The following is a 22,698-nucleotide window of genomic DNA, read 5'->3' as shown; positions in this document are numbered from 1 at the left end:
AGAGGAACTAGCAGTTCACTTTCACAGGAAGGAGATGGACTATAATTTGCTTTACTGGTATACTGTGAATAAACAAAGGGTTTAGTTTCTCAGTTCAAGGAATTCCACTGCATGAGTAGCAAGCCAAATGCAATAGCCCTGCAGCTTGTTGGGTAACAGAGGCATTACTTTCAAAGATTAAAACAGGAGTTATGCATTACCATTACTTTAACAAGGCATAAATCAGCATTGCCATCCAAAAGTCAGTGCTGAAATCTTGTGAATTTTAGTCCTAAAATGGTAGTGTGTGACACTGGAATGGGCCAGTCCAACACCTTACTGATACTGCAACAGCAGGGTCACTGATCCAGCAGGATCTAGTGTCTGAGGGTAAAACAGAAGGATGGAGAGTGAGAAGCTTGATCGTAAGAAGTCGTCATTTTAATTTTGTCTGTGTGATACATATTAGAGCAGGAGGTGATTTTTGACATCTCAAGTTATAACTAATTCTATCATCTAATCAGTGAATTACCACTTGAGGTGTGGTTCAAATTAAAAATTATCTGAAATACTTTAATCAAGAAACAAATTTAGAATAGTGCTGCAGTGTAACTGCATTTAAATTTAGCTGCTCATTTTGCCTTCAGGATTTACTGAATGCTACCATTTTATGATACATATTGAAAACGCATTCCATACCAAACCAATAATTTAAGCAATGCCTTGGAGCTAGGTTAGCATTCATAACTGAGTGTGCTGAATCTTAGCAGCAAAGGTGTTAATCAGTAACCATTTTTCTTGTTACCCGTTTTTGTGAAGAACTGCCTCAAGATTAATTTAACCAGCCTTCGGAATAGTTCTCAACTGGAGGGCACATTTAGAGAGCTTAGAAAGATCCCTGGAATCACAAGGAAGTCTGAGAGCAGAATGCACAGTTAACTGAGGGCTATATCCCGGCCGCAGTGTACTCTCTCTGCCCCAGGAGACTTTGACCTCTGAAGGATACTTTCAGATCCCAACCTCAACTCTGGGATTACTAGGTAAGCTAACTAGGTAAACTCTCAGGAACTAGGTAAGCTCTCAGGAACTAGGTCACAGTGCATGTAAGGATGAGCCCAGACCACATGGGTTGGGTTGGCACAGGACAGCTGGTATAACTGTGTGCTTTGCCACATGGTTTGGTAACTGGAGTGGGAGAAAAGCGAAAGTGTTTTGTGGACTGAGGTCTGGTGTGAGTGTGTAAAACTTCAAAACATCACTATTTTTAACAATCACAGCAGTAGCATAGCTACACTTGCAACACATGAGAATTTTCCTCCATTTCTTTATACCAAATAAATCAGTTAAAATTAGATATATGGATACCTATAAAGGTACTTTAATTGATATAAGGCTTTTAATGTTATTTTTGAGATTAAAATTTTTAGTAAGAAAATTTAGGAAACTTGATCACAACATAATGTGGTTTGAAAACAGAATTTTATACTTAAATATGTATCTTTGGATTATGTGAAGTCAATAAACAGTTGCTTAAAAGCAAGGTAGACCTGTTGCTGAAGACAAACATTTGGATTATGACATAATTTTTACAAAGTAGTTATTTCTGTAGCACCAGTAACTAGGGTATGATGACTGGCTGTGTGGACAAGGGAAACGGGTGGATATTGTGTGTTTTGACTGCTGTGTGTTTTTGGTGGTGAGCAATTGTTTTTCATTTGCATCACTTGTTTCTTTTGGGTTTTATTTATCTCTGTTATTTTAATTAAATTTATTATTATTTCAATTACTAAACTGTTCTTATCTCAACCCACAATTTTTCTTACTTTTACCCTTCCCATTTACCCCCCATCTCACCAGGAGGGGAGTGAGTGAGCATGGGGCTTAGTTCCTGGCTAGGGTTAAACCACGTGGAAGGTAGTTTTACTGGAAGTTAGTTTTACCAATTCTTTTTAAAGGATTACAGATTTAGTTTGTCAGGGAATATTAAGAAACAGGCTATCCCAAAGTGTTTTTAAACCAGCGTTTAAAAAAATAACCAACCCTTGGAATCTAGAGGAATCCATTCAAATGCAGGGTTTTAGACTTGAGGCAAGAACAGCGGTTTATACCTACAGAATGATGATGCCAGAGACAGCAGTAGCTTAGAATGACTTGGAGGTCATTAAAAGTAACCTTCTCAAGACAGGATTTGAGACCAATATCTCAGAAGAAAAGACTCTGAATAAATGAATTTAGAAATAGCAATGCATTAGGAAATTGGGTAGCTGTTCACTTGGTAAACAGCATTAGAAAGACTTACTTTTAGGGCTGCCATGCATCAGATGTTCAGTGTTCAAAGAAGAAACTCCAGCTGGGAGTAGAAAACAAACCTAAGACAGGCTTAGGGAGCTTAGTGTGTAAAAGGGAGAGCCGAGATAATGCAGTAAGTGTGTGAAGGCTGTTGTATATGGTGGAGGAAGTGGGGAGAAGCCTGTGGATTTGCTGACCAGGGCCCAAGTAGTGACAGCTTGTAGCAGGGTAAGTTCAACAGTGTAATACTTTCAGCAGTGAGAATTAACTGAACTTTCAAACAGAGTAAAAGGGTGTATCAAAGTGAAAACTGTAAAATGGGGTAGATATTATTAAAAATAAATTAGTTTTAATCTACTTTGAGACAAATTTGAGAGGAGAGTCCACATAAAGAGAACAGCAGGTTGAACAGGACAACAATGCTTGCCTGATACTGAGGACATTTAAATCTTTTTTTCCTCAGTATGCTACAACTTGGTCTCTTGAAGACATTAACACTTTTATTCTGTCGTTTTAATACAATTTATTGTTCTGATGGTTTATAGATTAAACTAAAGGGCATGAGTTATATGCAAAACCAAAATAGGAGTGAGAATGAAAATACAAATGCATACATCCCGATTATAAAATGCAGTTCATCACAAAAATGCTTTGACTGCTGTGAAGCAGTCTTGAACTAGTTATACTTGCTGGCAAGTGACAGACTGTAGTAACAGAAATTGTTGTAGTGTACTTTTGATGGGCCTTTTTAGTCTGAAATATTTTAAACTAATTGATGAGCTTGTTTCTAGTAGACATACCTCAATACTCCTCTTTTATTACTTCAGAAGTCTTAGTCTTTCCACTCACTGATCCATACGATAGCTTCACATCATAAAAAGGCCAAGCACGGATTAACCAACTTTAAATTAATCTTTATTTCCACAAATCAAAGGTACATTTCAAGTGGTTAGACCCTTTGTTTCACATTTCTCAGCCTAATTACACACCTATAGTATTTACCACAAAATGTGCACCTATTACCACTCTAACAGACATTAGTTGTTACTGTATTTTTTCAATCTGATGCAAATATCATTTGCTAACAACCATTTATAGTTATGTTCCCCGTTTACATGAAACTTATCTCTAAGTTGTAAACTGATGGTGTTCTGTTTGCTGCAGGTCCAGCCAATATTAGTATGTGTAGCAGCCTTAAATCTCGATAATGAACTGCTAAAGTAGCAGGGTTCTACGTATGGAGTTATTCCACATTGCACTAGGAACAGGATGAAAAACCTACACAGTAGTGTCTATTATATTCTACACACATCTCTTCATTAAAAGGGCTTGTCTTCATACTCTCTAAAAATTTACCTTGCGCAACTATGAATTTAATGGAATAAAGACGCTGACTGTTGAAACTACGTGTTGAAGCAAATATATAATGTATTCCATAAGGAGGCCACAATATATACTCTGAATATTTCTGGATTGGACGCAAAATACAGAATGCATAGAAGTTCCTAGTGTCCTCTAAAGAATCTTTTTACAGAAAAATACTTTAATTTATGAAAAAAAACATACTTATCCTCTCTTAATAAAAATCTTAATTTCAAAGAAAATTTGTATATTCCTTATGGAGTCAACTGGAGAATACATTTTTCTAGCATTGTAAATACCCTCTTTTAGAAGAAATCCTTGGTATCTTTGGTTTGCTTATATGCTGGATGGAAAAAAGTTTTAAAAGGATTAACTACCTAGTAACTTGAGGTTCATCTTTCATCTCTTCTAACATGAACTTTGGATGAGATTAGCTGTTTGGTAGCTGAAAAGGGCAATTCTCTACCAAACAATGAAACACAAAGCTTATTTTAGTAGTGCATATTAAATAAGACAAGGCTGTTTTAGTAAAACTAACTCTTAAGTATGGTTAAAAAACAAAACTAGTAATCTTACTTGTTCCAGAATTAGTAAGCCTATTTGTTCTATATCACCACGTTCTTTATAAAGTATTACAAAAATATTCACAATAGTATTTCTATATTAATTTATTATTCCATATTATATTTTGAAAAAGTGCTTACAGAGGCAAGTTGATTAACTGCAAACTCATATCCTTCCATTTCTCTAAAACCCTGATCAGTTGTTTAAAACCCTTGTTCAATACACAAGGAGTTAAGACAACTTTGATTTGTCCTACAAATGCCCTCCCTACTTTTACAGTTTCATGTCAAATTAAGTAATAGTTGCTTGAAAACTACAGTGTGATTTGTGTTAGATCACAGATTAGCAATATAGTTACTTCTAAATAGGAAGTTTCATCTCTAAGGCTTCGAGAAGTATTTCATTGGTGTAATTTTTTATCCTTCTCATCCAATACATTATACTCATCTAACACAGCATGGCCAGTTTCCTTTGCAGTTCTCTTTACAACAGCTTTGATACCAATATTGTCAATGTTAAATGCTGTCATACCAACATTGATTGCAGAATTCACAGCGTTGTCTGTAGCATGGCCAGCATCATCTCCGTACCTTAAGAAAGATAGCAGTTTTGTAGATTTGTATACTTAGTATTTTAATCTTCACTGGAATTCTTTTTAAACGAAAAATGTAAGCATTACCAAGAACAAATAATAAGCACACAGCCTGAATGCTTAAAGAATAAAATTAGAAATTACCAAGCCATGTGAGCAAGGGCTGCTCCTCTATCAGGCAGATCATTCTTTAAAGATACCAATATGCTTCTGCCCTTTTTCCTCAAAAAACCTTCCAGTCTTTCTCCCTCCTTCCTCTCTCGTTTTGAAGAGTAGAAGGCTTATCTATAGAACCATAAGCATGGGAGAAGTTGTGTGCAATAACCCCCAAGTACTTTTTCACCTCTTAGGTAAAATTCCTGATACTCTATATATCACCATGTAAGTCTGCACAGCTAGACCCTTGCAGCTGCTAAACCTTCTCAGTCTCTATCAAAGGTGGCAGCACTGAGGAGGGAGGGCAAACACTGTCCTACCTTCTCACCTGTTACAGAAAAAGGGACCAGAACCACCTCAGGCATAATTTTTCTGAACTGATACCACCATTGCCAGAACAGTGTTTGGTTATTACTTGTCCTGTATCATCTCTGCCTGAGTCTACACGGCTTAACATGATACCATGTCTGGTGTAACAGCAACACATTGGCATGTCAGTTCAAAGTCCCAAAAGTAGACTCACTGAGGTAGTGGACCGCTGTGCTCAAGCAAATGAACTCAAAACAGTCTAACAGGTCTCCTGGGTACAGAGGATTACTGACACAGCTATGCTCGTATGTTGGACGCAGCAAGGCGCCTACAAAAATTTCCATTACGCAGTGAAAACTTATTTGAAATAACCTGGAATCAATAGAGTGGCAAAGGGGAAGAAGCAAAGCGTGGGGGGAAAGGAGATACAAAACCCCCAAAGGCTCAAGAAAGCTATCTTAAGGATACACTGAAAACTACTAAGAGATAAAACCTCGGGTCTCTCCACTGGGCTGTGTGTTCAGCTTCTTTATGCTCTAGGGGGCAAGTTAGCGGTCTCATATTAATTACTAAACAGTGAAGAAAGGTGCACATCTACACCAGTATAGAGAGCATACTACTGAAGGAGGACAAGAGTGACTCCATTTGTTCCAGGCAGCCAGACATTTCCCCAGAGCGCACTGTAATCGGACAAACCAGGCCAAAGGGAAGTATTTCTGGCAGCATCAGAATCCCAGCAGTTAGCAGAGTTACTTTTTCCCTGTGCTTCTTATGACCAGAGATTCTTTGAGGACCTCAAAATAAGGCTAGAGAGAAGCACAGAATATCAAAGAATCCAAAAATCTATCACATTATCAGTGCAGTAGCCACAGCATAATAGCTGGAACCAACAATGAAACTGAAAAAAAAAGAATTAGTGCTTTTTTGTTTGGTTGGTTTTAATTCTCTCATAGAGTAACAGCCTTGAATCACCAACATCAGATCTGCAGATCACAGAATTTATCTCACAACAAAAGTGCAGTATTTGTCAATATATTAGTTATTTTCACCTCAGGAACATCATAAGCCAGTTTTATGTAACATTAGTAAAACAGGCAACCTCATTTAAAGTAAGACTATAGCTTATCCAATACAGTTAGATTTACAATTTCTTAATATTTGATAATGGATTTTTCAGTTTGTCCATCTCAATTGCATAATTTGTAACTTTTTTTTTTTTAAGAAAAAAGTTGGGCATATGTAGATACTGCAGTTATTTAAATATTCATTAAAAAACCCACCAAGGTAGAAACATGGTACTTTGGCAGAAATATTACTTCTAAAGCTACATTTTCTCCCAATTCCGATCATATGATAAGCATCTCTTTATAATTCCATCCACAAAGGTATTGTAGCTAAGTTTTAGCTCAGTTTTTGTTGATTTAGAGACACTTTGATGAAGCCCCTTTAGCTTTGTTTCCATAAAGTGGAATTTAGCTTCTTCACTGAAGTATTTTGAGTGGCAGGAATCTGTCTACTGAAGCAAAAATTAGCTTCCAAAAGAGATGTAGAAGTTTAATAAATTTATACAGATAGATTTTAAAGATCACATATCAAATATTTTTAACTGTAGTTAACTGTAGTTTAATTACTTATTGTTTTTCACTCTTAATGGCTGTTGACTGCTGATCTCCACATTTCCTGTTTTTATATCTAAACCAAAAACATTAATGTGAATTTATGTGAAATGAGTACCAGTACCATACCTTCTGACATTCCTACTGAAAACAAACATTATTAATAAAGCAGCACTGACTAGAACTTCACTGTCTAGCCTCCTATTTGAAATGCACCACAACACAACCCTGAAATGCCAATCCACTTAATACTGTACGCTGATGTTTACCTTGTTACCTTCCGCTAGAAGCCTGTATGTGCTTTCAGCGATCCTTTTTAATGTCTCTTTTGCTACACTCACCACTGATTTCATTTAACCTACATGCTTTTGCTTACTCTGTCACAACTATTGCACTGGTTTTGAGGGGTGCTTTTGCAGTTACTTCAATACATTCCCTTATTCTCCACAGCATCTTCCAGTACATGCACTCAACTTTAGTCTTTCCATCATCTTAGCAACATCTTAATCGCAACTTATTATGTTCTTCCCATTATCTTTTTCTAAGAACGTCCACATTTTGCAACTTGAGGCTATCCTATTACTGCTGTTATTGCTATTTATGCCCTATATTTCCTTACCAATTTTCTTTTCTGTACCTCCCCGCTTTAGTCAGACCTGCTCATAGATGAAATTGTTCCATCTTTCTCAAATTTAGCTAAGTCTACATAAATTCAGGTTCAGAGCTGAGAGGTTTAAACCAGTAACATTTTTTACAATGACATTATACTATAGAGCAAAGATATAAATCTGAACATTATTTGTAACGTAGCCTGAAGCTGTAATACTTTTAGAAGAGAGCTAAAAAAATACATACCACAATCATTTACAAATTTCCTATTTCTACTTACAGGAGGTGTTCATTGCTGAACACTTACCTGCTTTGCTCTAATTATGCAGCACGTGATAAGTTGCTATTTCATCACTTAACTTCCCTACACTTTCATAAGATTTTTTTTCCAGTATTCAAATACAATGACAATATGCTGTAGAAAATTAAACCAATGAAAACATAACTTACTTGTATTTGACAGTTTTTACAGTCTCGGTTGAAACACTTTTAGCAATGCACTTTGCTGCATTTTCTAAACCTTGCCACACTGTTGAAAAGCCTGAAAAAATTAACAGCTTATTTGAGTTCATAGCATTGAAAAGTATGCAATTAAAAAAGTACAAGGAATTTTTATTACCTTGAATTCCACTTGCTGCTACCACCAGAGCACCATCAAAAGTGGATTTGCCATCTTTATCTTTCTTAAGGGATTCTGGAACTAATTTGCTGCCATGCTTCTTCATGTGTGGAGCTAGCTCCTTTCCAACACAGCTTGCTATGGAACACACTCCCTCAACTACCATAAAACAACAGTATGCAGATTATTTAGTAAGAACATAAAACATCTTTCTTTAAGAGTCCTTACTCCTAATTAAAAATAAGCTTCACTGAAGTCTTAAGTGTTACTTTTATTTAAATATGCTTATTTGAAAGACAGACTTTAATCCATGCTTAAGTACCCAATTGATACAGAAGCAACCTTCTTTTTCTGATTCTGCACAGCTCCAGTTCCTAAGAAACAAGTAAGGTTGGTCTTATGGCTAAAAAGCACTTGAAAAGAAATAAACATCTTGCACTCAAATTTCAAGAAACTGTTTCCATTGCTTTGTTATTCCCAACTTGCAGATGGGGAACAAGCTGTTTCTTTCCTGACTGGCCTTCTGGAAAAGTCTTTCTTACAACCATTCCAGCTCTTCAAAGTAGTTTTATAACATCCAGCACAATTTGCTTTTAAACTTGGATGAGTCACTAGACACTAAGTATAAACATTAATGCAAATAAATAAAAGAATGAAGTTACTGAGAGCTGCTAGGGTTACCAAGCACCTGTGAACACCAAGCTGTTTCTATCTGAAAGTTTATACATAGTCTAATAGACTTGTTTCCGACGTGCATATTTAAAAATGCATGCACACACATTCTCTAGTGGTACAATATGTTAGTAACCAGTAACAGTAAGTACATGGTTATCAACTTAAGAAGAAAGAGACACACCATTTTGAATTAACTCTCTAAAACTTAGAAAACCATGCCGAACTGAAGAATGTATGGACCATTCTTTTAGGAAAAGAAAAGATGCCTCAAGGCTATATCATAAATATTAGTCCTAAAGCATGTCTCTCACAGGGGGTGACTAGGCACAAACTACTGATCTCTGGATTTCATCAGATCAGTCCATTTAGTTCATTGGCTAGAGAAACCAGCTCTCATTTTATAGAATATTTATTATTTAAGGCAAAAATACAATATACTATGAGATGGAAATTTTTACCTAAGAACTGGCTGACTTTCACAGCTCCTCCCGTAGCCTGTTTTGCTACATGAAGTCCCTTTGCAACAGTCGGGTTGACTTCCAGAGGTTTTTCTTCTGGTTGAATGTGTTCTCGCAGTTTAGAAGCTCCTTTGTGGATAGCTTTACCAGTATATTCTGCTCCTTTAATTAGGCCCCAACTTACCCAAGATGCACCTTCAAGGCAAAAATTGTTTTTCTTAGAATGTACAATTTTACAGACAATGATTCCTACAGCTTTCCCTCCTCTGCCTCTGCAACACTGACTTTAGAAACATTCCTGATGACACAGTCTGCAATTATACTCTTCCCTGAATGAGCCAGCATGAATTCCTGCAGTGATTTCTGCTCCTACACCACCCACGTTTTTTCAGTTCACTTTAGTTAAGTTTAATACAGCCAGCCCTCATCCAAATGTCAGCTTCATAGAGATACTCAGTTTTTAAATAGCTATCCAATCTCCAGCTGGGTCAGAAGGGACAGAACTGCACATCTCAATGCTATTAACATTCTGAAAACGTACAACCCAACGCTCTAGCCCTCCTAGCAGGTTGGTCATTAGTGTATTCCAAAGGTTCTCAGAAGGAAACAAGTGTTTATCTGCAGAAATCACAATAGATGCCTGCTTTAATATAGCTGCTCATACAGGAGTAAAACTGTTCTATCATAGTGGTTTTAGTCACAGGGGGTGATATCCTAACATACAGTCAAATGAGAACCCTAACTCCTTCGCAGTGAACAAGACTGTTGGGAATGGATTTAAATTCTGCACTGTTTTTATAAAGCTTAAAGTATCCTTTAGATGATCACAACTGGAACTGGTGAACAACTACTTTTGACCACTCAGCTTCTACCAGCACACAAGCATTTAGGTGTTTTAAGTGGTACTTACAGACGTTTATACTCAACACAATCCTCCTATTACAACAGTACCTGACAAGATTCCATGGGCAACTTTCTCACTCCACTCTGGCAACTCTTTCTGATTTTCTGCTCCTTCCGGTTGTGGTTGGATATGTACAGTCTGAGGCAAGTTAACTGTATCACTAGAGGCTTCTGGAGGCTAACAAGTGAAAGTAAATACATGAGAATCTACTTCACAGCGTACCATCAGGATTTCTGGTTTAAATCATACCGCTCCATTATCAAATAATGCTAATGTTGCATATTTGTTGGGTAAATTTATAGAAACTCACGGGAAATCTGTGATTCAATTACTTTTGCACAGAAATGCTGTGCATTCAAAAAAGCTTATCAGACAGCTCAGCATTTTCTGTACACTTTCTTCATCCAGTTACAATGAAAAGATTTGCTTGCCAGTATGACCATATGCTCAAGTAGCCCAGTAGGTGCAAGTTAACTAGCAAAAAAGATAAGAGACTTGTGCATCCACCATTTTTATCTTCTCAGAGCAAAGTCAAGTTTGTTGTTATTAAGTATGGGAACTGCAGTCTTTGGTTAGATAATCCAGCTGCACTAAAAGAATGCAGCTGTTCTGGTTGTTTTGTGCCTCATCCTCTCCTCCCAAATTCAAAAAGAAAAGACATTATTCATTCTATGTGCTGTTGATGCCTTTGCAGACTGGCACAGCCAAGGAAGACATCAAGCTGTGCATGATACTGCTCCCCATTTAAAGCTGGGTGGATAGGTTCTGTGTGATTTCATGTCAAACATGTTTCTGGAGTAGATTTTAATTATTCAAATATAGCAACCACCACAACAGTCTGGTTAGTGCTTCTAAAATCCGTAATCACTTTACACAATTCACAGACAATGTATAATTAAACTTTAATTACAGAAAGCAAAAAAAAACTATAATAGATTTAGGTTTCTGTTAAGATTCTATCTTTAGGACTTGTCCAATGTAAACCTAAAAGCCCTAACTTTTCAATGATTAAAACCACTTCTAGTTAATGATGGATAGAAAGAAAAAAACCTTTTTGCTTAGTCTAGAAGAGTCTAAATGAAAGCATTAAGGGGTGAAACCTATAAGCAAAATATAATACACAATATTTGATATTATATAGAATTCTTAGATTCCCCTGAAATATTTACTGGAAAATATATATATATAATAAATATATATAATAAAAACAGGGTATTGCACATAGATGACTGTTGCAATAAAACAAAACAAAACCAACATTAATGGAAAAGTGTAGATTAACACTCAGAAGGTTGCTATGCAGGAGGTTAACATGTATCACTGACATGTACCCTATCATCAATTAATGCCTAACAGCAGTGTGAAATCTCATGTTCAAGAAATGTTTCCAGCATGTGACCAAAACACTGTGGGGGATGGGCAGGAGAAATAACCTTAATACACAACTACAGGTGCAAAACAAACAAAAAAATCCCCGTGAAAAAAACTCCAAACTATGTTCCAGACATAATTTAGTTACACCACAGTTTGGGTCACTACAGAAAAACAGTCAACAAGACTTTTAAGGACTATACTAAGGAGCAGAAATAGATTCTCTAATAAGACAGGTGACTCAGTACTATAATTACATTAAATATAGTTGTTAATTAGATCCTCATGAGTACTACATAAAACAGACACATGAAGTGGCCATCAGACTAAGCTCTGAAATATTTGTGCTCTATCACAGTTTTTAAAACGCCAGAAATCTGCTAGTTTGCAAAACGGTAGCCTGCAGTAACTGAATCAGCTACTAACAAAACCAACAACAACAAAAAAAAGACCAGCACAGAGCACAGCATACATTGCCACTGTCAATCAAGTCTGTAATCTCAGCAGTACTAACATGTATTTCAGTGATTTATTTTTTTTACTACAGAATTTTTGAATCACCGTCCTGGAATTTACCTGGACTTTGTGGCCAGACATCTGTTTAAATTTATCTTCAAAATGCGCTCTCTCAGTTGCTGGGAGCTCTGAAGATAACCCTACTTTCTCATGGGATCCTGGCACCTGTGACATCATATCAGGGAACATTAACAAAAACAGGGAATTTTAGGACAATAAGGAACTAATGAGATATCAAATTTGAATGATTTGTATGCAGGAAAGATGACAGAATTTTATCCAGTAAGTCCTGCACTGAAACATCACATAATTCTATTGTATTTTTTCCTTTAAAATAAAAATTAATGGCCTCCTGTGTTAGTGAAATTCCCTGCTGAACTCAATAGAACTCTGCCCACATGGCATGCTGAAAACTAGTCCTTCATCATCACTGCATTGAAATCTTGGTGATTCAACAACATTCTATCTTTCATGAAAAGATATAATCTTGCTATGAGCTTTTAAGTAGTTATTACCATTTTTCCTGAAAAATGGTGCTCCAGTGCTCTTACAATAACATTTTCACCTTGTTTCTGGTTGCTGTATCTTACTGCGCCTTTGTTAAGACTATTGGGTTTTTCCATTTTCTCGGTCAACATCTTACTGCAATAAGGCCCTAGATTATCTTATTTTGAGATCCCATTTGAAGGCAGATTTTTGAGGTACACACTACTTTCATAGGTCTTCTCTGGAGTGGCTTAACTTTCTTGAATGGTAAACACATTTGGACACAATTTCCAAGAATGGTTATCATCAAAACTATACAGAGAGTGTGTGCATGTGTATGCACACACAGAGGAAGAAATGTGCTTTCTCCTGAACACAGATTTTCATTTTGGGACCTGTGTTATCCTTTGGAAAAACAGGGAGAATACACAAAACGGTATCCAATTCCTCTCTGAGCTTACAATTTAGCATTTAAAAATTTCTGTCCTCCCATCTCACAGGGATCACAGTCTCATTACTAGGTTGCTTAATCTTGACTACTTTATCTACTTCTCAACTGGTGAGTTTACCAAGGAAGACACAGAATTCTGTAGTTTTACACAGCTAACTGTAAACTGTAAAAGACCATTTACACCTTTCCTTATTGGCTTAGAACAGGCAGCCCAGAGATTTACTTGGATTCGAAGGTCAGACATCTGTTTTAAGAGATCCTCAAACAGCTCTCTGTCAGCTGCTGGAAGTTCTGAAGACAGCACTACTCCCACGTAGGACCCTGGTAACTGGGACGTCGTGTCAGGGAACATGTAGACTCCAGTATTGCAGCACAGAACAGGAGACTCGTTACACATTAGAAAATACAACCAGTCACAAACCTGAAAAAGAGAAGTACATAAAGGAATTAAAGGATCCTTTTAAAAGCAAAGGCAGGCAGAATGTACTGATAAGTACCACAAACTTGATTTTCCATTGAATTGAGTAAGAAAAATAAAAAAGCTTTATACCATCTTGAAAAATAAAAAAAAAAGAAAAAAAAAAAAACAACAAAACCCCCACATGACTGTGGAAATATCATTCTTGATTAGTTCTGACAGTCTAATATTGAGAAAATACTAATTTTCACAGGACTAGAATTCAGGCTGGTAGCCTCTTAACTGTCTAGTCCTGAGGCCCAGATGTAGATGAAAGGCACTGCCAAACAAGTCAGGATTCACAGCACCTGTATCTTCCTGTAGACCTCAGGACATGTTTATATGACAGGATAAAGAGAATGTATGGCTGTCACTGGCTGACTTTTGAAAGCTGCTAACACAGGTGGAGGTGAACCAGCAGACCCAAAACCAGGAAACAGTTTTTATTTTCCTTCCACGTTTCCCCTTTGCTGATGAGACTTCCAACAGACAATCTTAGCAGCAACAAGGAGATCCAAAGTCAGAAACCAGACCAGAAACACTACGTTACAGAACATGCCCACATGAAGCAAGCATGGACTGAAAAAATCCGAATAATGCATCTTTTTAATTTGTAGTTTAGAGTCTACATTAACATGGGCCTTCAAGTTTCAAATTACCAAGTTGTCCTAACTGCAACAGCTTATCTCTAGTTGAGACTGGAGTGGGTAGTGTGCAACCCTGTTTTACACTGACTGTTACAATAGGTGAATCAACATGTCTTCTCTATGTGAGGAAAGGGAAGTTGATTTTATGAAATTAGAAGACATGTTAAGTCAACTCCTTTGGAAAACGGAATTCACCAGAACAATCAGCACTCAACAACCTTGGGAAGACACAGAGGTGATTTTCACAGAAGTCGTCATAAAAGTGTACATTTGCAGAAAACCATTTTTCCAACAGCTATAACATCCTTCATATTATCACACAGAGATTTAGGCTCAGAAAAGCACAAACTTAAGAAGATTGCCTTTTAAAGTTTTATGACAGCTCTTGAAATTTAATTAAAGGAGAAAATTATCTTCCTGTTACCTGAAGAAATGCAGGTGGACGATTCTGAGCCGTCTCACTATCTGTATCCAGGAACTTCACAATGCGTAGATATCCAGGATATGAAGGAGCACTAACCTGCCCATCAGGAGTCACAAAGAATATCTGTACTCCTTGGGGAATCAAGATCAGCTCATCTGCATCCACTCCCAGGTTTTCAAGGGGAGGTGGCTGAGTACACTTACTGTAGTAGTCCTCACCTACAGAAGAAAACTCCCCAGAGTCTGTGCCATAAGACACAGTAAAATGGCCATTGGTAGCTTGAGGAGTATAGGCAGGAGGTGCTTCATTTGGCAGACAACGAGGTTTTGCAGATGATGGACTCATAGCTGGAGTTTGCCCCTGGCTCACAGTTCCAACACTTCCATCTGCTGCAGGTGGCTGACGTGGTAGGAACAGAGAATTAGGGGCAGGGGGTCTTTCTGGCTTTTCTTTGGAAGGAATGGATGGGTACAGCTTGGGCACCCCAGCAGGGGCATCCATCACAGCAGGACTTGCTTGTACAGGTGGGGTGTTTTGTTCTAGAATGCCGAGTCGAGCATGAACATTTCGGAGGGTCTCCCTCATCTTCTGTTGCATTTGCCTGGCAGACTCCCACTGGGACCCAATACATGCAGGGCCCTGTGATGGAATGCTAACTCCTCGGAGCAAGTGGTCAAGCCCTTGCTTATAATAACTTCTTGCCTCTTCCTTCTGACCCAGTTCATCTGTATTCAGTCCTTTATTGATAAAAATAAAGGCTTTCCTGTACTCTTCATTAATAGCTTTAATATTTGCATCTTCTTGCATAACTGGACCCTGCAGTTGTTCCATTACTGCAAATTAGAATAAAAACTAGTAAGAGTATCCATAAAATAAAGCCACACAAAGTTTACCCTAGAACAAAATTCCTTACAGTTGGTTTCTAATGCTGCATGTATTAGCAGAAAGCTATCTAGTTGCTTGGTACAGTGTCTGGTAAATTATGGTAATCTCAACCTTCTAAAACAGCAAAGAATTTAAAATCATCACATCTAGTTACTTCACAGACATGTATTTCTTAAATGTTAAACATCTGGAGAATATGGACGCGCCCGATATTAAATTTTCAATCTTTAAAAAGTATTAAATCAGTAGGAAATAGTGGAGTAAAAAATAATTCAAAAATCTAACTTTATTTTTGATAATATTTAAAAAAATCTCTAAGGTATTAAAAAAGTTCAGTTAACATTTTGTCTATTTAAATAAAGGATGAACTCAGTAAATTTTTATTTAAATAATTTAAGGGAAAGCACTCAACAGATTTAAAGAAATTTTGATAAACTTCAACTAACATCAACACACAGAACTGGGAAGAAAACGCTCCGAACAGTTAAAGCTGTGCTTCACAAAATGAAAACAGGGAATTACTTATTTCCTTTACAGTGTTTATAAAGTGAGAAAGACAACTGGTGTTTTCTCTTCCTTGCTTCACGGGTGACAAAAACTTGGAAGTACCAAGATGTACAAAAGGTTGCAGGTTCTGTCTATTTTGGAATGTATTCCTCAAACTGCCTCGTGTACTTCAACAACTGAAGAGCCAAAAATAATCCAATAGTTTCTGTTTCAACTGAATGCAGGTCTTCAGTCTTAGCCAAATGCAGCAAATACAAATCATTCTTGGACTAAGACGGTGTTTACAACATGTAATGTACAAAATTCCAGTGACATTTTTTCCTGACAATGTTGAGAGGCACTGTCAGTCCAGGAAAATCAGGTTATTATACTGAGAAGAGAATAATGATCATGAACCACAAAAATAGGACACTACATAAAAATGAAAGAGCATGCATTTTCAAGAAACCAGTGATTTTGTGCTGTAAGATGGATGGCAGAAAGGAGAAAAATCTAGAGACATCTGTCAATCACAATGATAGCAAGCTACAGAAAATATGGGGGTAAGTAAAATCCAAAGTGAAAGAATAAAAATACTTCCATTACACATACAACACTATTAATGCCACTGTACACAGCACTGGTGAGACCTCACACAATGCTAAGCCACATTCAAGAAAGCTGCACCAGAATGGGAAAAGGTGTGCAGAAGGTTACTGATTTTTTCTGGTGAATCAATTACTTTTCCCTAGAGAGAGGTTAAGTTTGGCTTACCAAGCCAATAAACCACTAAACCAAATTGGATTAGTCTCTATAAATATACTGGATGAAAAGAAGAAAGTAAATCAGGAAAGAAGAAAAGAACTATTGAAATCCAAACTTTTAATAAAATCCTGAAATAGTATCTACGTTTAAGTTTATTTAATGTCTCTTCTTGTTTCTGTTATCAATAAAGTAAAAATATATATAATCTGGAAAATATTCTCCTTCTATGCCAACATAAACAGAGGAACTTAAGAACTTCAAGTCATAAAATCATTTCAAAGAGGCCAAGATGGAATACTGTGCTCTACTCCCACATCTTTTATGATCAAAATGTCATACAGTACTTATGTGACTAATGCATCTGCAGTCACATGACAGAAGCGCCATGTAATCTGGAACACATCTGTATTGACAGAATCCAATTACATGCAAAAGACAAGATGCATGATTTCAGTCCAACGACAGACAGGTCATAGGAAATATGACAGGGATGGCTTGAGAAGGCAGCCCACATGGAGCAGATCATCCGTGACTCAAGCTACCAGGCTCACTGCCCACTGCCCATCACGTAGCAGAAAAACAGATCTTGGGCTGGAAGGGATTCTTCTGGTTGATTGGAGTCACTTGCTGCCAACAGGCTCGGTCTGCATCTTTGATTAAAGCTGAAGAACACTACTGGCATAAAAATAAGTGTATATTTAATAGCTACCAAGGACATCAAGTTTAGAAGTTAGAAGCATACTAACCAGCACAACAACAAGCAATTATAATGGAAGTACAATTACTCTAACAAGTTTGTGAATATAGCTTGATCCTTACACGAAAGATCTAGGCATTAAGCATTTAAGATACGCATAGTCAAATTATTTGCTAGCAATAAAACCTAGGGACTCCCACACCATATCATATTGGGTCAGCACTTATATTTGCTAACGAAAAATCCCTTTGTCCTTTTAAGAAGGGTATAAAGGTAAAAAACAATTTAACAGTATAGAACTCTGATTTAAAAATTATTGTAGGTTTCCAAAACACAGAAAAAGTTTAGAAGACTGAGAAAGACAGACAAGTTTAACCTATCATCAGTTTACTTCTTTATGAGCAAAATTTATTGTTCTGACATTTTTAGTGCCTGTGTATCCAGTTCTGTAAAAAGTCTGTTCTTAAGGCTTACAGTGAACAATTCATTTGTTTGAACACAATTGCAGTACACAATAGTCTACTTTGCCCCATGTTTTTTGATTTGTTTTTGCTGGGGGGAGGCTAAAGCAAAGATACTTTACAGATTTTAAATAATTCTTTTGCTAGTGATTGATAGTATATAATCATAGAATGGGTTGGAAGGGGCCTTAAAGATCACCTAGTTCCAACCCCCAAGAAGAGACATCAGGTAAAATTCTAAAGTCACAGTTACATTTCATCTTAATTGTGAATTCATTTACTATTCACTCTACACTCGTCATACTGCCAACACCACTGTTCTTGCTAAAGCTCAGTCTTTATTAACACTAGAAAAGGTCTGAGAAAATGGAGATGTCAGCATGATCAGTGTATATACAGCACTAGTGCGTGGCAGAGATACAAAAGCTGTCTAAGCAATTCAGAAGAGTGCAAGTGTTGAAACTCATCTCTGATTGACTGAAACATCCCAAGTTTGCAGGGTTATGTACAGTACAGTTACCACCCAACTGTGCATTTGGGTGTACTCAGAAATGGAGGAAGGAAGTCACAGGAGATTTTAAGTTTAACAAGAGCTGAATTTAATTCAGTCATTAATTTATTAAAATTAATACAAAATAACAGATGGTATAAGGTAAATAAGCAAACTGGATTGCTCCCTCACAACACAGCAAGTATTCTCTGACACAGAACATTTAAGTAGCAATCTGTTCATATGCAAGGAAGATCCTCATTCAGTATTATTTTCAATGTATGATCTTAATACAGTATTTAAGTGCCCTGCATGTTCTAATATTTATCTGTAATCCATTTCTGCACAATGCAGAGTCTTATTTCCTCTGTTTTAAAGCTGGAATGAATGTCAAAGCGCATGTTGCTAAATACAAGAGTTCCACAAACCAACCTGTGGTCCTGCAGCTGGTACAGACTGGCCCAGATCTGTACAACGTAGTGCTGAATAAGATTTAGAGGAACTTGTCCTGGAGAAAGCTGGTGCAAAACAGAGCTAAGAAAAGAGCTAATGGGCACTGTAGATATTCACAGATTAATCCAGTGCTCGAGCTCATTCTTTGGCTCTTTTTCATTTATCAGTACAGATACACTCTGGAGTTTTGACTAGACCAAGGGAGGCTACAGTGCAACAGGGAAACTTGAGTTGAGTTTGATACTGTAAGTTAGCATCTCAACTATCGGCCTGACCAACCTTCCTCTGAAGCAGCAAACCCTACTTCATTAAAAAATAATGTATATTTTAAAAAGAAGTAGCTCATGGTAGATCTTACTGCCAGAAGGTAAACATTAAGTCTAAAGCTTATTAAGAGGATTAAATATCCTGACGGACAGAGGTAGGACACTCTTTCCAACTCACTATTTTTGAAACCTGGGTGGCTTTGGGGAGGAAATAACAAAACCAAAACAAGCCCCTTAATCCAAGAGCTCTCCCTATATGACAACTGTTTTTCTATCAGCCACTGATTTCAAAGGTGAAGAGGATGAAGGAGAACTACATGCAGACAGAACTGTTTAAGCCTTACTGCTGTAGGGAAAGAGCAATTAACAAAGCCTTAGTAACTTTCAAGAATTGAGAACAAACTGAATTGAAACAAATGTTATAAAGGATTTAAACCAAGACAAGCCAGGTACTAGCTGATAAATTGACACTTTTTTCTTTTAGTTTATTTAATTAATTTGTTTAAACTAGACCTTAAATTTTTCATTAAGTGGTGGCCTACTGCTAATTTTTATGGACCTAAGGCTAGATAATATCACTGACTAGATAGCAGAGAAAGTCAGCGATCTGATCTAACATGATAATTCTTACTCTTAAAATTACTGAAGACTTCAATAAACACCCATCTTCTGACATTTCAACCCATACCATCTTCTCAGGCTGGTACCCCAGCACCTACATTCACCCACCCACTACTGCTGTCCCAAGCATTTTTTTTGTCCAAGTAAATGGACTTCCCTCCTAACTCCTTGGTCTGTACTTCCAACACATGCTCTCAACACAGAACTTTTAGGATGTGAGTGCCTACTTGGCACTGCCATAAAAACAAAAGTGAAAAACCAGTAGGGCAGATAATTCCCTTCATCACGCAGCTGTGCTGTCCAGCACTTGTATTTTTCGCAGCACTGAAGTATAAAGACATGGTCACTATCTACCATCTGTGGCCAAAGATTCTGTCAACATCATGAAAAATTTAGTGTTATGCAAGATTGCTATTTAATACTTTTTCATTAACTGTGTGCCTGCCAGCTTCCAATCTCTGCCAGTTTTTCCATATTCGAACAACACAAGCCCAAACTGTCCGGCATGAATCTTTTTTAAAAAGACAAAATACAAGCAACAATTTTCCGAAGTATTTTGACAAGTAACCTCTCAGTTCCACGAGGAGACACTCGAAAAATTATTTATCAAGGCTACTTTAACCTGGCCTAATCACCCCCCCGCCCGCTGCTCCCCCGCCTCTCCCTAGCATCAGAGCTCGCGTTGGTGAGGCGGCACCCCCCGCCCTCAGCCCCGGCCGCCGCTCGCCCGCAGCGCCGGTGCTCGGGGACTCCCAGTTCCTCCGGGGCCAGCCCGACCGCAACGCCGAGATGCGGGGCGCCTGCGGGGTGCCGCGCCTGCCGGCCGGCCTCCGCCGCCCCTGCAGCGAGAGGTCCCGGGCGCCGGCACCGCCACCCCCCCGGCCCTGCCCGCAGCACCGCCTTCGCTTCGCGACGCCGCCCGCCACTGCCCGCTCACCCCGCGGCTTCCCCCCCGCCGCCGCAGCTCGCCGGGAGGAGCCGCGTCCCCCGGCTCCGCAGAGAGCCGCCGCCAGCCCGGGAAGGCCCGACCCCGCGCCCGCGCTCACCGCGCCAGGCCCCGCTCGCCGCGCCGAGCCCCGCCGCACCCGGCCCGGGCCGCCTGCGCCGCCGCCTCCCGGGTCAGGCGGCAGCGGGCGGGGCCGCCAGCACGCGGCTGCGACGTCACCGAGCGCCCGGAGCGGAGGCGGAGCGGGGCGGCCGCGGCCGCCGAGGGGCGGCGGGGGGCCCCGGGCGGCGGGGGGCCCCTGCAGCCTTCCCGGCAGGGGGCGCTCCCGCGGCGGAGGGGCGGCCCCGCGTCAGGGCCGTCGTAGGGCTGGGGGCGGCCGGCGGGAGGAGAAGCGGTGCCGCTGGGGACCTCTGCCTGGTCCTAACAGCGGGTTATCGTGCTTTACCAGTTTAATTATTAAAAGGCGCTTCATGTTGTTGTGATCATATTGGTTGTGACCCGCGGCCTCCCCCGACTTAATCTCCAGTCGGGAGGAAGGAGCACACGCTCTCCTGCCGCTCCCTCACCCCGGGAGTAGCCGCGGCCGTGGCCGCGGGCCCAGGCGGCAGCGGCGCGGGCAGTGCCCGGCCTGTGCCGGCCCGCCTCGGAGCTGGCCCTGCCAGAAACGCCAGGATAGCTCGCTGCAACTGGGGCTTCTCGTCAGGTGATAGATAGCAATATTCAAAAATGGAAAAATAAGGCCTAAAAGCTATCATTCTGAAGCTTAAAAGTCTTCCCTTTTATGTCACATTTCATATTTAATTTTGACTGTTAATTGTGACAGAATGACCGACTGCTGTAACCAGAGATGCCATGTTTGCAGAGGCGGCTGTCTCCAGGTGAGGCTCATTCCACATCTGGGGAAGGTAGAGCTGGCTGCTCCCCAAGTACCGGCTCCTAAGGTATGGGAGGGATGAACTGCATTTCTCCACCGGTGGTGTGACAAACCGAAAGAACAATGGTCTCACTAAATTTCCAGAACCTGCTTTAGAACAGCGAACGCCCATGTTCTCAGTGAAACTTCAACTTCTCAGTGAAACAGCTGTTAGACTTTCTGAATATTATCTGGCAGTATATTATTTATTTCTCACTTTCATAATCAATGCTAAAAACCTTCTGCAGCTTGACTTTCACATAGAAAATTTCTAACCATGTTAAATCTAGAAAAGGTGCATTCCATAGTGCACAATTCTTCACCTGAGCTAGCTCTTCCAGAGCTTGCTGAGTGCCAGCGTCGTTGGGGCTAATTAACTTGCTTTCTCTGGTACTGTCGTGTATGCTAACCATGAATCAACCTTTAATATACTGAGGACCGCAGACCATAAGAAGTTTATAGTGAACGTTGTGTTTAGGTAGTGGCAGCCCTGTCCATCACAGTCTTGGAAGATGGGTTTGCCTCTTGGCCTCACTTAGCTCTGGAGTATCTCTGGAAATTTGTCACACACTGCAGTTTCTAGCACAACATCTGTCTCGGAACTCTGTGTTCCCAACTTCTCACTTGCCCGCTCTTTACTCCTTTCTTTACTGACAAGAAACAGAGAACCTGGAGGAGAGACAAACTGTCCACAAATTAGGGAGAGTTCCGCTCTTCAAGCAGTGATGAGAATGACATATGCACATGTATCATACAGATGGATGAGGGTGGCATAACATTGTTTGGGCAGGTGGAGAGGACCCTAAACATTGTTTTAGACAGATGATAGGTTGGGCTCAGGTAAACAGATAACACTGAATTATGTGGATATAGGCAAGACTTACAAGGAACTAAAAACCAGTTTTTACAAAGGAGAGGGACACTTTTTTCAAGCAGTGTTGTAAGTCAGTAGAAGGACTTTTAAAATTTTTTTTTTAACCATGCAGGTGGTCAGACACTGGTCATGGTTAGCCCAAGGAGGCCATGCAGCCTCCATCCCTGGGGTATTCAGAACCACATTGAACAAGACCCTGAGCAACCTGGTGTAGCTTCAGAGTTGGCTATGCTTTGAGTGTTGGACTGGATGGCTTTCAGCAATCCCTTCAAGCCTAAATTTTCTGTGATTCTATGAAATAAATGCTGGTCTTAGCCTTAAACAAAGAAAAACCCCATCCTCAGAACAATCAAAACA

At 39.2% G+C, this 22,698-nt stretch overlaps 1 protein-coding gene across 7 annotated transcripts; it reads right to left on the bottom strand.

Moving 5' to 3' along the window:
* Positions 1–3,167: 3,167 nt before the first annotated feature.
* On the bottom strand, positions 3,168–20,768 carry SPART (spartin). 7 transcript variants are annotated; one of them, XM_074914134.1, is made up of 10 exons: positions 20,655–20,768; positions 17,133–17,295; positions 14,485–15,317; positions 13,180–13,377; positions 12,080–12,184; positions 10,180–10,309; positions 9,229–9,423; positions 8,096–8,254; positions 7,927–8,017; positions 3,168–4,784 (listed from the first exon to the last, which is right to left on the bottom strand). In XM_074914134.1, the coding sequence occupies exons 3-10, from the start codon at positions 15,313–15,315 to the stop codon at positions 4,595–4,597; spliced, it is 1,899 nt and encodes a 632-aa protein (XP_074770235.1). In that variant the 5' UTR covers positions 15,316–15,317; positions 17,133–17,295; positions 20,655–20,768; the 3' UTR covers positions 3,168–4,594. The 7 variants fall into 7 exon arrangements, with proteins under 7 accessions (XP_074770235.1, XP_074770256.1, XP_074770264.1 ...); XM_074914155.1 differs by having other exon boundaries at positions 17,163–17,295; XM_074914163.1 differs by having other exon boundaries at positions 17,133–17,292; positions 20,655–20,678.
* Positions 20,769–22,698: the final 1,930 nt, after the last annotated feature.

The sequence above is a fragment of the Athene noctua genome, chromosome 1 (genome assembly GCF_965140245.1).
Source record: "Athene noctua chromosome 1, bAthNoc1.hap1.1, whole genome shotgun sequence".
NCBI lineage: Eukaryota > Metazoa > Chordata > Aves > Strigiformes > Strigidae > Athene > Athene noctua.
The sequence above is the reverse complement of the archived record's forward strand: the minus strand, read 5'-3'. Positions and strand labels throughout refer to the sequence as shown.